Source organism: Chionomys nivalis, chromosome 4 (assembly GCF_950005125.1).
Source record: "Chionomys nivalis chromosome 4, mChiNiv1.1, whole genome shotgun sequence".
Lineage (NCBI taxonomy): Eukaryota > Metazoa > Chordata > Mammalia > Rodentia > Cricetidae > Chionomys > Chionomys nivalis.
The window spans coordinates 50,321,435-50,336,768 of record NC_080089.1 but is presented as its reverse complement, the minus strand read 5'-3'; the positions used below and the strand labels follow the sequence as shown (position 1 = coordinate 50,336,768).

General features: G+C 43.0%; 1 protein-coding gene across 1 annotated transcript in view; it reads left to right on the top strand.

Annotated features, from left to right (window-relative positions):
- Pou2af2 (POU class 2 homeobox associating factor 2) overlaps nt 1-15,334 on the top strand; it is a 56,749-nt gene that overhangs the window by 37,133 nt on the left and 4,282 nt on the right. Inside the window, exon 5 of the mRNA XM_057768367.1 lies at nt 15,025-15,067. Within this exon, the coding sequence (XP_057624350.1) occupies nt 15,025-15,067 (43 nt within the window). The remainder of the gene's footprint in view (nt 1-15,024; nt 15,068-15,334) is intronic.

The window sequence follows — 15,334 nt, the reverse complement described above, 5'->3', positions numbered from 1 at the left end:
GTTCAAGGTCCTCTTCAACTACATCATGAACTGAACACTATCCAAGACCCTGTCTCAAACACTAATCATCAAAACTGCCATTAACTGGGCTCTGAAATAGAGACTTTATAAATATCCCCATTTCTCTACTTTAAAATAATCCCATTATCAACAAGAGCTCAGCAGCCTGTGAGGGAAATTAGACAGAGGCTGAAAAAGCAAGCAGACAGCTCTGGGACTCAGATTTGGACCCAGATTTGTGGGACTCCGAAGTGTTTTCTTCACCTGATGTGTCACCTGCCAGTCTCATGTAGCCCAGGCTGGCCTCAAATCCACTATGTGACTGAAGATGACTTTGAACTTCCATTCCTGCCTCCCCCTCCAGAGCTCTAGATTGCATGTGTGCACCACCATGCCTGGCTTTCGTAGTCCTAGCATTTGTACACGCTAGAGTAGAATTCAACCAACCGAGCTATGTCCTCAATTATACGGCCTCCTTAGGTGTATGTATTCATACCAAGGTGAGACAAGGTTTGGCGTCACCACTATTTTTCAGGTCTTCATATCGAGCTCCAGACTTCATACGTAATGATGGGTTCTGGTCTTGTGCTTCCCATTATCCGCATGTAAATCTCCATGATTATTGCAACAGGTGTGTAGACTGTTCAGGGAATGCCCCACCCAGCCCAGACAAAAACCAGACACCCTTTTCCTGTGATTCCAATATATTTGAAAAGAAACTAAACCCCCTAAAAGTTCTCTTTCCCTTCATCAGTTTTCTCCAGTTCGATTCCAGAATCTGCTCCTAACACGTGCCCATGTCCACCGTTTCCTTCTCCCCTAGACCACTAGATCTCATGGGTCTCTCCACGGTCCCACCCAGCGTATAAGACCTCCTGAGCCAGAATCCAATCATGTCACAGGGGGACCTTGAAGAAGCTTCCTTTCCATCCTCTTAAAAGTCCCTTGGGCTCACACAACGCGTTTCTCTCTGCCTTTCTTGTCTTATGTGCTTACCCCCTGCTGCATCTTGTGGTGACAACTCTGATTCGAGGAGCTGATGTGGCTCCTGCGTTCTCAGGTAGGCAGAGTAACACATGAACTTCATTCCCAGATCAACTCCCACTCAAAGGAGGATTCCTGAACATGTAGTCCCTGGAGCCCCATCCCTCGATGTGATCCCTACTCCCATGGTATGCAGAATTCTCTCATCATTACACACACAAAAGTGCATTGCTCATGTTTTGATGTTGTATTCGGATATATTAGTTAATTATACATGAGTTTCATTGTGACATTTTTAAACATGCATGTATTTTGATCATATGCCCCCTATTGTCCTCCCTCGTGCCCTTCCCCTCCCACTGATCTTCCTCTTCCCAATTTAATCCCCTTCTATTTCCATGTCTCTTTCTTTTGGAATGACCCAATGATTCTCAATAGTGTTTCTTATAGACACATGGGCGAGGAGTCATTTGCAGGAGCTAGTACACCTTTACCATGGCTTGACTATAAAGAAAATGAGTCTTTTCTTCATCTACCAGCTATGGTGTATATTCTGAAGCGGTAGGACCTCATAAGCTCCTTCCCTTTCCAGACTAGAATGTTGGCAGACTGTATAGATCTTGTGCAGGTAATCACATCTGCTATGAGTTCAAGAGTAAAGCAGCCGTACTATGCCTGAAAGTTGGCATTAGCAAAGATAACAGTAACTGGAGAAAGAGGAAGGCAACATCCTTATACCTTCCCTTCATATGGAAATAAGGGAAGAGATTGGAGGATGATGATTACCAGTGCTCTTATTTCCTGAGACCCAATGCAAAAGACAAATGAAACCCTTTCCTAATACAGAACTCTTAATTTCAATCAACACACGCATGCACACACACACACACACCTACTAAACCCTGGCAGTTTGTACACCCGTTGCCCTTTAATGATTCCGCTGACTGGAAGGAACAGTGTAAAGCAGATTCTGACGCTGATTACCCATGTTTTAGAAGTGTGGAGTTGATCATATAAACTCACAGCTACTGTTGGGGTACAAATGCCGTCTAGGATCAGGGGTAGTAAATTTTTGGACAAGGCGCCCCAAGCTCTGAAGGCATATGAGTGCAAAGAGTCAGTGGCATGGCTATTAAAGAATACACCCACGATTGGCGCGGACTTCCTAAAATTAACCATTCCGCAGCTCTCATAAATGAACAAATCCTACAATGGTTTTGGTTTCAGTAAGATTACCTTGTTTGCCTATGCATTTTCTTGTGTTTTTATTTTTCCTTGATGATATTTTCTTATATTTTGAGAAATGCCTCGTGCTTGTTTGGTTACTAAAGTTGTTGAAAAAGCTTTAATATATTTCATTTTACCTTACTTTTATTTTCTAAATTTTCCACAGAAAAATCCACATCTTACTCCCTTTTAAATTGTCAAAGTTCTCTGGTAAAAAGAACCCACGTCTAACCAGAGAGAATCTCCCCCACAGCTTTTGCTTATTCTCAAGGCACAGGGTTTAGCATGTTGTTTGTTAGCATTGCTAAATAACCCCCTTCGTGAGCCCAGGAATTAAAACAACAACAACAACAACATTTTCTGAGCACTCAGTGCCTTGTAAACGCAAAATGCTGTTGTTTGAATCTAGGGACACACACGATATGGTTGTTCTTCATTTGAATGAACGCTTTATTTTCTAAGGCTTTCCAAACCGCCTTTTGTCTGACTTTAATTAGACCGCTGTCCTGCCCTGTTTGGAGAACTGAACCACATTTCCAGAGCTTTCCGTGGTCCCCACCCAGCCACCTGCTCCTTCACAATAAAAAAGAAAAAGAAAATGCTAAATAATAATAAAAGCGAGCCTTTCACGGGGAACTTATTTTCTCAGCTGTCCTATTGGTTCTGTGGAACTTTCTTTTTAAATGTCATGAAACTTAAAATCATTCCTGGTGGTGGATTCTTTCATGCAGCTTGCAAAAATAATCAGGTTTTACAGCAAAACAACTGTGGCAGGTCCATCTGGCAGGTCTGAAGTTCTGTGGGATCCATGCCGGCCAAAGTGCTTTCCCAGTTGCTCTTGTTGCTCTAACTTCGCTCCACAAATACAAACAGCATTTCAAAGGCATACCGAGAGCCCGGGTGTAAAAATATGTTTTATTTTGTAACTTAGGCAGCAGCAGACCCTTCCTTACAGAGACAGCCTGCACAGATTGGGTGCCAAGCAGGAGAGCTGTGAAAATGAAATCTTAAGAAACTGTCAAAAAAGTTGGAATTCTGTAACCATGTGGGCTTTCCAAGGGACATAAAATAGCTCGTGGCTCAGAAATTTAGACACTCGGAATCATTTTTTTTTCAAACATTTGAGATTAACCGTAAGGATCTAAGACTTGACAGCCATTTTAATATTGATTAACTAATTGCTTTAAGTACAAAAAAAAACAAAAAACAAAAAAAAATTGTGCAATTGCCAAAGAGAATGCTCAAGCAGGAAGTGTACAGTAGAAGCTTGTGGAAGTCCCCCCCCCCCCTTATCCACTGCATTCAGCTTCACGGGTGTTCTTACACATGTTTGCTGTAACAACTCGTCAGGACCTAAGTTGATGCATCAGGGTGATGGACTTGCGCACGTATGTTATATAAATCCTCATACGGTTACAAAAGTAAATTCGTGTTTTCATAATAAGTTCCTTTCCCTTAGAATTATAACATGGCTTTCACGCGACACTTTGCCTCTGTGTTTTTTTAAGCTTTAAATCAATCACTTATCCCTTTTACATAAATGATGTGGGCCTTATGGCCCAGGCTGAGAAGAGTAAAGACATACCACACAAAGAGAGGCTTTGTAAACATAAGGCAAGTGTTTATAAGGATGCTTCACTACCCCTTCCTCAATTAGACATTGACACTGGCCTTAAGACTGAACCTACACAATTCGTCATTAAATTAAATCATGGAAGAATCTACAGGGCTTTGATCTTGTAAATAGGGACGCCTAGCCCCTCTGTACATCGTGGGAAGGTTATGGTGGTCAAGCAAAGAGGAAGGGAGCCCTGGGAATTGCACAGTGTCCAGGAGAGATGGCCGGGATGGCTCTCAGCAATACAGCCATGAACCATCTTTCCTAGTAAATCTTCTAAAAGGATGCCAAACAGAAAGACAAAGACAGAAGTGTCACGTACCAGCCTCCTGACTCCCCTCATCATCAGGACCCTGCTGGACTCTAACAGCTGGACACTCACTCCACCAACAACCCCAGACCCTTGGCTTCTGCATCAGCATCCATGTTCCAGAATAGCTCTTCCATTGCATGTGTACCGCTGAGACTCTGAGCAGTCATTGCCCACTGGTGGACAAAGTCCAAGCCCTTAGCGCAGCTCAAAGGCCCTTTGTAACCATGCTCCTGTGTCTTCCCCTGGCTTTTCGTCATCATTCCTGCCTTCACACTTCCTGCTCGCATTCCCACACCTCGGACATGCTGCTGTAAACATCCCAAGCTGTGGCTCTCCCCACAGTGACACATCTTTCTCCAATCTGCTGAGTGATTTCATTTTTTTCAGACTAGATTGGGGGGGGGCATCTATTCTATGATATTAAATCCATCCTCTCAAGACACCAATCACTCCAACTCACCCCTTTGCCCTTGTTTCTCTACCTACACCACACTGTGGTTAAACAGATCTAGAATAGAACCCAGGCTGTGTCACGTGACCATGAACAGATCAAGCTGTAGACTAGAGGATACCTATAACGTCATCTGAAGATTCATGGTGAACAGTCGGTGAGAACACTTAGCACACTGAAGAGAACACAAAAACATCTTCGTAAGTGACACATACATTTGTCACTAAAAATGAGTGACACCTACATAATACCTGTTGTCGAGCCTGACAAGAAGCAGCTACAGGAAGTGCTGGTTCCCTCAGCTTCAACTGTTACTCTAAATACTTCTCTAATTACCCTTGCGTTTGTATAATTATTGTCGCTAGGAATCTGTACGTTAACTACAAAATCCATGTCTCCTTTGGGCTTCTGGAAATCACTCCAGTCCTGGAGCACAGTGGGCACATGATATATTTTTCTGTGAGCATCAGAATGAAACATCTACCGGCCCTGAACAGGCTACTCTCTGCTCCTTACAGAGAAGCCAAGCTTCTCTCTACCAATGCTCAGCTCATGGGATTCCTTGCACCTGGGGCTTCCTAGCCCCCCCTCCCCTCAGGCTTCAAATTCAAATCCTCCGCACATTCACTAACCTGATTCCTAATCTCCCACTTGCAGAAAGCCAGAACAGCCATTGACTCTCATGAGCTACGTTTCCTAGACATGTATCTGCTACCAACTGCTGCCTAAGAAACTGGCCTTGGTAGTTTAAAACAACTGTTGTTTCTTAAAGTTTTGAGTGTCGTCTGAATCCTCATTTGTCTCCCAGGGCTCCTCATGCAGTTGCATTTAGCTGGAGTGTCGGGGAAGTGTATGGCCAAAAGCATTCTCCTTTGCCTGGCTGGTGGTTGGTGCTGCTGGCTGTTGGCAGGGCCACCTCATTTTCGCTTCACAGGGTCTCCTGCCCTCCAGGAGGCTAGACTCCCTTCCTGAGGAAGGCAGAGGGTAGTGACTGATGCAACCTTCAAATCCCCTTGAGGCCTAAGATCTGAAACTCACCTGTCCCTTTGGTCATGTTTTATCAGTCCACTCAAACCACAACCCGCTCCCCTAAATTCAGGAGATCAGTGACTCTACTTCCCAACGGGAGGAGCATCCAAGAAAAGGCAGTCATGGTTTATTTTCACAGGGGGCTCGTCTCCTTAAGCAGCTCCTAATCTGAGCAGCTGATTCTTCTCTTCCGGCACCTGCAAAGCCCTGTGGTGGTTTTCCACGTCAGGGGTGGCCGATGAACTTCATGGTTCTGCTGAGGAACTAGCACCCAGAACTTGCTAAGGTAGCAGTGTGTGAAGTCATTGGTACACCGTAGATGCTCATGCCTGGAATTTCTAGTCATCACGCAGCGCTTGTCCTGTTTGTGATTAATTGTACAACTCGGACACATGGTCCATAAGGGAAAAGTGTTTTTCAAATTTTGCAAAAAAATGAAGTCAGATTCCTTAGAAGATGTTTGAGGTAGTGTATGAGATATGAGATGGATCGGATTTCCCTGGGTTTGGCAACATATCTGTCACACTAGCGCACCCGATTCTCTATGCCCATCTTTATTTCCCAGCAGGAGAAAGTGTGCCAGCCTAACAGGGGTAACCGTTTGAAGGTAATGTGTGTGGGCATCAGCGTAACTTTATGTTCATTACAAAGAGTGAAATCATGTGACCTGAAATGGATCTAAATGCAGATATAAAAATGTGGCGCTAGATGGACCTGCCTCCCAAGCGTGGTATGATGATAGCGAGAAGCTCAATGTGTAAAGTGTTGCAAATACCTTGGAGATACTACCTACTCACCAACAGCTATCACCATCGCTTTTGAAGAATCAATATCAATATCTTTTAAGTTTAAGAAGACGCTTTACAAACTCTGTAATTATTTTTTTAATGGATTAAACAGTGCAAGAGAAACACTATGCCAGTGTTTTAAATGGCACCTAAAATATTATAGGGTCATAAAAATGGCAATAAATGTACTCAAAGGAAACTCCTAATCTTATCACTTTACCACCTTGGTGACCTATTAGTTCAAATTAACTCATTTCCATGGAGGGCTTTTGGGGCAGCTGTGAGACTGCCCTGCTAGCTACAGGAAGTTGCAGATCGGCAAATTTCATTCAAATATGAACCTCTAAATTTGGCTACCTGGTATTGCAGGATCCTGTTGTTTGCAGTATGCAAAATAAAAATTATATACCATCTTGCATGGTCACAAGCTAGGAACTCCGAAATATGGGATCCAGTGTTATTGGTGGGATGGGGAGGAACTGAGTGAATACCATGTATTGAGAAGAGAATAAAGGGAGTGAGCTGCCCCATCACCTGGGGAAGGAAGCTCGTCTAGCCGAGGCTGCTCTCTCCTAACCTATGAAACCCCAGAATGCAATGGAGAAGTAAGCCCTAATCCCTGAATCTGTCCAGCAAAGTCCTCCCCAGTCACACAAGGCTCTTTCTTCCTTGTTCTGTGAGATGAACTGGAGAGATGTGTGTTAACAGTGGTTTTTAATGTGGTTCATTTGGCTAGTTCCTGGCCACAGAGGGGGACACACACCAATTGTAACTACAGAATAACTAATTTATTAAAAGTACTCGGTAACAAGATTCTGGTGCTGGGTGGAAAGGGCTCATCAGAATTTGTCAAAACATATCAAATTGTATATTTAAGATCAATGAATATTAGTATATGTAAGTGATACCTGAATGAATCTGGCCCCCATAAAAGTGAAATGTCATGGGAAAAATTAAGAAAAAATATATATATCCTGTGTGTAGAGGTGTATATTTACACATATATACATACCTACATCCGCACACATGTATATGCATCTCAGAAGTGTCCAATTCCATCTGATAGTTCTGTAAGCTGGAAATTGTATAGTTTCTCTGAATGGCATTAACTCTCCTTTAAGATAAATTTTTCTAAAATAGTGGTGCATTTCTACTTATATTTTCAAATTATTAAAATTCTTGGAAGGTAGCCTGGTATGGTGGTGAAGAAGTGGGCTCCGAAATCAGAGTTCCTGGTTGAATCCATCCTCTGCCACCACAACAACCTGCCCTAGAAAGAAACTTGTGTGTTCCTTCAATGATTCAGCCTCATACTCAATAAAATGAGAATTCTGATACTTACCTTGAAAGACAAAAATCACTAAACGAGCTTTAAAATAGAATTTATCACAATTAAAATGTAAAATAGTAACTAAAAACAACTCGATATGGATCTGGGAAGATGGCTCAGTCTGTAAGGGCAGAGACGGGAGGATCCCAGGAGCTTGCTGCACAGACGGTGTAGCCAAATCAGTGAGCTCCAGGTTCAATGAGAGATCTTGTTTCAAAAACTAAGGTGGAAGGTAACTGCAGAAGATCCCCGACCTCAACCTAGGGCCTCCACTCACACATGTGTGCACACTCACATATGTGTGCACGCACGCCAGCACACTCAGGCACATAAATAGATATTTTTTAACTTAGAGAAGCAAACTACAGTTAAATAATTAGTGAACCAAAGAGATCTGAGGAAATTTATACTAGTCTCTAACAAATGTGAAGAAACACAAAATCATGGATAGAAGATACACAAGAGGAGGTTGTAGAACATAGAGTACAAAAGTTAAAGAGCCAAAATAAATCTAAATAGTCTCAGGAGTTGTAATAGGGATCGAGTAATAGTTAATGAGATAATGGTTCAAAACAGTCCAAACCTGATGAAAGACTCAAAATCCCAGACGTGCAAAGACACCAAGCGCATCCTGTAAAGCAGAATAAAGAGGGGTGGGGTCTACGTCCAGACAACAGAAGCTGAGCTTGAAGAACCTAAAAGGCAGGGGCTTCTATTTTAAAAACAACAAGAAAAGAAAACTTGTCGCACAGAATCGCTTTAAGAATAGTAGCAGACTTCCTAAAACTGAAATGATGGCAATCGAAGACAGTGGTCTTATGCTTTCAAAGTGCCAGGAAATTAAATACTAAATGTTCTAATTATAAAATTAGAATTACCTTCTAAGTACAAGGTCAAAAGCAATGGTACCTTTAGATCAATAAAATCTGAAATAGTTTACTGAACAAAAGCACATTACTGGGATTTTCTAAAGAATTGCTTTTGGAAGATAAAACAAATACAGGAAGTGTGGAAGAGCTCTGGCCAGAGAAAAGGTAAACACAGAAATAAATACAGTAGAGAATTGCTTAATGTAACAGCAATATCTAATTGTGGTTGCTTAATTTTAAGAATAAAACAGGCCAAGGTTTAAAAAAACAATACCATAGCAAAATGGCAGTGAGCGTTAACGTCCTTGGGCTCTTGTCTTTCGGAGAAGTTTTAAGATACTGTTTGTAGGCCTTGTTAAATCTGCATGGTAAAGTTTTATGAGTGACCATAAAGAACGGAAATAGTGATAATCCCCACAGTGGGCACAAGGTGAAATTATATAGAGGGAACGAACACAAGAGACTTCTTTTTGTCAAGTCATAGATAAAATGAACTAGACTCATAACTGGTAGAGCCCTCGGTGTTAAAATCGGGTTGGGCGGGAGTCGTCCTGGTATTTCCAAGGTAATGATTAAGATTATGCAGAAGGAGAAAAAGAATGAGAGGTTGAGAGTTGGTGATGGCAGGGAAAGATGGGGAACTCTGAGAGCAGAATTGGAGAAGCCACAAGGATCTTTGTCAGCAGGGAGCAGCCTGGCTGCAGCACAGCCTGGTGCAGTCACGCGGGCTGATGAATGATGTCTGGGGAAAGCCATGGTGCTCTACGACTTAAAGAGTGTCTGAAAGACCCAGACATCAAACCAAGATTTCATTCATAACATCATCCTTGCCCCAGCTTGGCCAGAGAAAGGAGCAGACATGGGAAAGTTGGGGCCACAGTAGATTCAACCAGAGAAGCACCCTGGAGAGCAAACGACCCCACCACAACCTCACCTTGCTACAAAGGAGACTCAGACAAAAGTCGGGAGGTATCAGAGGTGTGTCAAGTCCTTCTAGGAGAGACACTGACAGACACTCAGAATCAGAAGAGGAATGCTGAATAGTGGGGGCCCTGGCAGCATGGGGGTGGGCATGTGCCCCAACCTAGCTCATCTATGATTTAGTCAAACAGATCTGCACCTCTCTGGCCACTGCATCTCTGAGTTTCTGTCAGCCACTTAACAATGTAGCCAAGGGTGTCAATACACACCCGTACTCCCAGCAGACAGAAGCCCAGGCCTGAGTTCAAGGTCTGCTTGAACTATGCAGTGAGACCCTGTCTGCCCAATTACTCTCTGGAGTAATTCACTGATAACAGCAGAGTTTTTTGTTGTTATTGTTTATCCATCTGTTTTACGACCCAGCTGCAACATCCCCACTTCCCTCCCAGACCCTCTCTCCCATTCCCCATCCCTCCCCCCAATCCCTTCCTCCATCCAAGAAGAGGCGGGTCTCTTATGAGTATCAATAAAGCATGGCATATCAAGTTGCAGTAACAGTAAGCACCTCCCCATGTATTAAGGCTGGGCAAGGCAGCCCAGAATGAGGGGTAGGGTCCCAAAAGCCAGCAAAAACCGTCAGAGACAGCCCCTGAGAACAGCAGTTTTAAAATAAGCCACGGAAATTCCATAAATGAATTAACTCATAATCGTTTGCCATGCTAAGGAACAGATAAAACCTCTGCTGTCTCACCAAGTCCTGCCCAGGAGACGAATTTGACCTCTGTCCAGTATGTCTGCACCGTAAATGCTATCTGCACTCCAGTCAGTCGGAAGCCTTCTCCTTGGGATGGGGAGGTGGCTCTGTGATAGAGTGCTGGTGTCTGGCATTCACAGGTCCGGGTTCCACCTCCACCCAACACAGCTAAAGGAGAGATGCTTCTTGGGTACCAGGCCAACATCACAACATCTCAGAGCCTCCATCTGAGTCACCTTTGTTCCACTTAAAAATTACTCCAAAGCTGGAGAGAAGAGATGCTGGCAATTTTGTTAAAGCGTATTGTATTAATTCTGTTCTATATTCTTATTAGCAATCTCTTACTGAGCCTGATTTATAAGCTAAACTTGATTAGCATGTAATAAGCATGAAAAATAGTATATCTATGCCTCAATACGAAGAGGGGACTACTGTAACAATATCCATTCAGCACAGCCAGGCTACTGTACGCCCAGTGCTATTTTAAGCACTCCACACCTATGTTCTAATTCAATTTTCATGTACCCAAAATTCACAAAAATGAGGCAGGCCTGGGATTCCAACATAGACATATTGGTTCTAGAGCCTTCACTCTTAAATACAGTGCTGCCCTTGAGTGCTTGCACGATGATATTTTACCTGGAAGACAGAATTCAAAGTCAGTGCGATACACTGAATGATTGAGCCATCACGATTCCTAAGATGGAACTCTAACCTCCAGCATGGTGGTATGTGGAGGACTTGGAGGTAATCATCATATTGGATACATGATTTCTGGGTGTCACTTGAAGTCACCTTCAGAAGACTGCAAACCAGAAAGGGACCCTCATCAAAAACCAAGCCCTGGCCTCAGATTCCCAGGCCCTGGGACTGTGGGATAACGTGTTGATCCAGCAGTCTGCAGTCTGCCTTGTAGCAGACAGAGTGACTAAGAAGACGGCTGGTAGGGTCACTTTTGAGAAAACTGCTCAGTTGGTAAAGTGCTTACCATGCAAACATGAGGACCTGAGTTTCATACCGGGCACCTACACATAAAGCTGGGCATGAGGGCACAAACATGTAACCCCAGAGCCATGAAAACAAAAACAGGAAGATCCCTAGGGCTTGCTGACCAGCCAGACTCAGTCGCTGATCCCCAAGGATTTCCATGAGACCTTGCCTCAGAAAGCAAGGTGGATGAGATTGACCTCCTTTGGTCTTTAAACAGACACACATGTGCCCCACACATATACATGCATACACACATAAACATGTACACACGAGCATACATGAAAACAAGACAGCTCAAAAATGATGGATTATCTTCAAATATTTGAAAAGCTCTACATGGAATAAGAGCTAGACATTCTATATGAACAAAAGAGATGATTAGAAAAAAGAGACTTTTACAGTCAAGTTTATGGAATCAGAGATCTCCAGGAGAAAAAAAAAAAGTGAGAGTGGAGAAGCAAACAAGGCACCGAGTTCTCCATCATCGAAGATTGGATACATGGCATTAGAAACATGCAGGCTGGTTGAGTGAGATTCTGTGAAACCTCTCCAGCTTTTAGGAGTCTTGGGACCTTGAAGGCATAGGCTGGGAGCTCAGGCCTGAGGTCTGAGTGCTAAGGATGCTTAACCTCCTTGGAAGGTATTTTCACCTCCTTCTTTATTTGGAGCTAGCATTTGCTTTTGTAATATTCTGCAGTGGTATTTCATTTGCATTTTAATAAATAAAGCTGGCCTGAAGATCAGAGAGTAAAACAGCCACCCTGGTCACTCTTAGAGACCAGGCAAGGTGACACACACCTTTAATCTCAGTAGCCACACTTGTTTGCCATAGAAACCGGGTGGTAGTGGTGCATGCCTTTAATTCCTGCACTAGAGAGGAATATAGGATGGGAGGAGACAGCTCTCAGTCTGAGATTCCTGGAGACAGATTCGCCATTTCGGACTGAGATAGAGGTAAGAGCCCGTGGCTGGCTATTTTGCTTTTCTGACCTTCAGGTTAAACCCCAATTTCTGTCTCGCGGTTTTTATTAATTGTGCTACAGTATTCACTTTTGTATTTTATCTGTGTTTGTGTTATGCTGTTGTATGCATGGATGGTATGCACACATGTGTACATCTAGAGACCTCAGGTCACTGTTGGATGGCTTTTCTCCATTGCTCTTCCACTAAAGACTGGCTGGCCAGCAAGCCTCAGGGATGCAATGGTTTGCAACGCCTACCCCTAAGGCAGGGTTGCAAGCACATACTGCCTGCCCAGCTTTTTACACGACTCCTGAAAATCCAAACTCTGATCCTGGTGCTTACACAGCAGATACTGAACTGACTTCCCAGGCCCATTTCTAATATTGTAAGACACTGCAAACTTATTTATCCTTCATGCTGATGCAAGTACAACAGCCCTCCTCTAGAATCTGTTCCCACTCATCGTCATATCCACATCACTCATCTTCCCAGTCATGTATCACCAGCCCCAGGTTACCACAAGGGAGAGAACTGAAACAATTGAAATACATTGTCTCCCAGTTCTGGGGATGTCAGCCAGTCCTGGTCCCTGGCAACTGCGGGAAAAAATCCCTTCACTTCCTCCTAGCTTCTACCAACAAACCTTGATCCCTAATCTTGAGGTTAAATTATTCACATTTTTCTTATCTCCATATGACCCTCACCTCATCTGTATCACTCTGAGTGTTCTGGTTTTTTGTTGTTGTTGTTGTTGTTGTTATTTTTTGTTGTTATTGTTGTTTTTATGTAAGCAGTATCCACAGAGGCCCAAAGGAGGACACCAGATGTTTTGGGACTAGAGTTACAGATGGTTGTGAGCCACCATGTGGGTGCTGGGAACTGACCCTGAGTACTCTGGAAGGACAGCCAAGGCTCTTACCTACCAAGTCATCTATCTAGCTCCCCTTCTCTTCTGATAAGGACATCGGTCATATGGGCTTGGGGACCCGTCCTAATTCAACATGACCACATCTTAATTTAAGTAATTATACCTTCAAAGATTTTATTTCTAAATAAGGTTCAGTTACAGTTACTAGGAATTAAGGAGGGACTTTAATGTTGATGCTCGGCAGGGTCACAGGATCACCTACAAGCCTGATGAAGTAAGTTCCATACCCAGAAGTGTAAGGACACAACTGACTCCTCAAGGTGTTCTCTGACCACCACGAGGTGCACGTTCCCACAGGGCACACACATATACATACACACATGTACATGCACACACATAAACACACATATACATACACATACATACAAATATACATACACATACATACATATATACACACACATAAACACACACACATCCATACACATAAACACACAAACACACATATACACAAACACACCATACACATATACACACACATACACATGCACACATAAACACACATACACATGCACATATACACGTACATACACATATATACACACATATACATATGCACACATATATACACACATAAACACACAAACACACATTTACACACATACACACATAACGTGCACACACATACACATATACATACAAACATACATGCACACATATATACACGAATATACACATGCACACACATACACATGCATAAAGACATATACACACAAACACAGACATTTAATAAAATGTAAAGACATACAATCTTTCAACAGAACAGTATTCTGCCTACCACTTCCCCACCCTCCCACCATCACTGCTCTGTGTGCTCTCTAAGAACTGCATTTCAGCCAGGAATGGTGGTGCATGCCTTTAATCCCAGCACTAGGGAGGCAGAGGCAGGGGGATCTCTGTGAGTTCCAGGACAGGCAGAGCTGTTACACAGAGAGATCCTGCCTCGAACTGCATCTTCTCTCCACAAATGTTTGTTATGCCTTTTATGAACCATGCTCAACTTTGAGCAAGAAAGAAAAATCACACTCAGGATTCCTGCTCTCTGTGAATTTATTTACTTTGCATAAAGACCCACAATAAAATGTAGCCGTTCAGGGTTGAAGGCAACTGCCAGTCGCATATAGGAATGCAAACACACTGATACATATGTGCATATAAAACACTGTCTAAGATATTTTATGAATGAGTATTGACACAAAGAGTAAAACACAGGATAAATCATTCTGTTTCATCTAGCAATGCTTCTTGGCGTATCTACCAGAACCTAAAAATTTGGTTTCTCTCTTGCAAAACTTTATTCTATTCTATATAATAAACTTACATTCTACTCTAAATTGTCTTCTTCCAAATCTTCAAGTAACATTTCTAAGCATCAAAATATAAGAGTTTAGAGAGTGAAGAGGTAACTCTGTTCATAAACGATTGTCATACAAGCATGGCGACCTCAGTTAAAACCCCAGGACTCATACAAAAAGCTGGGCATAGTATATGCTCACACTTCCATGCTGAGGAGGTGGAGGTGGGAGTTCCAGTGAGCTGGAACTCACTGGCCATTCAATTTGGCCTAATCCACAAGCCCAGATCCTGGTGAGAGACCTTATCTCAAAAAAAAATAATAATAATAATCAAAAAAACAAAAAGCACACTAACCAGCTGGCCGTCCTGGGCACCTCTGGCCTCCACACACATGTGAACACGTGTGCACTTGCACATGTGCATAAGCACACATGGCCACACCTAAAAAAGAAAGGAGGGAAGGAAGAAAGAAAGGATGGTTTGGAAATATATATTCCTAATTTTAAAATTAAATTCGAGCTGTAACTAAGGTTGACAACACCTGCATTCTGTTTGCCTTCCAGGGCAGTGTCAGCTCCTCCCAGTCTCCGTTCGTCCAGATGCCAGGTGAGACCTTTAATTCAACAAGCAATTTACTGGCTTTTAGGCAGCAACTGAGCATTTGTGTTTGTTTCCCACCAAGCCCAGAGCTACGCACATGTTACGCAGCTACTGCATCACCGAAGTTCCATCCCCAGCCAAGAGCCGCCGAGGCTCTGATAACCACCTCATTTTCTCATTTTTGCATCTTAAAAAAAAAAAAATCAATGAAGACAAATCTCACCAAATCATCCTGAGCTTAGTCCTTTAGGTCTTGAGAGAGGTAGGCAGTTT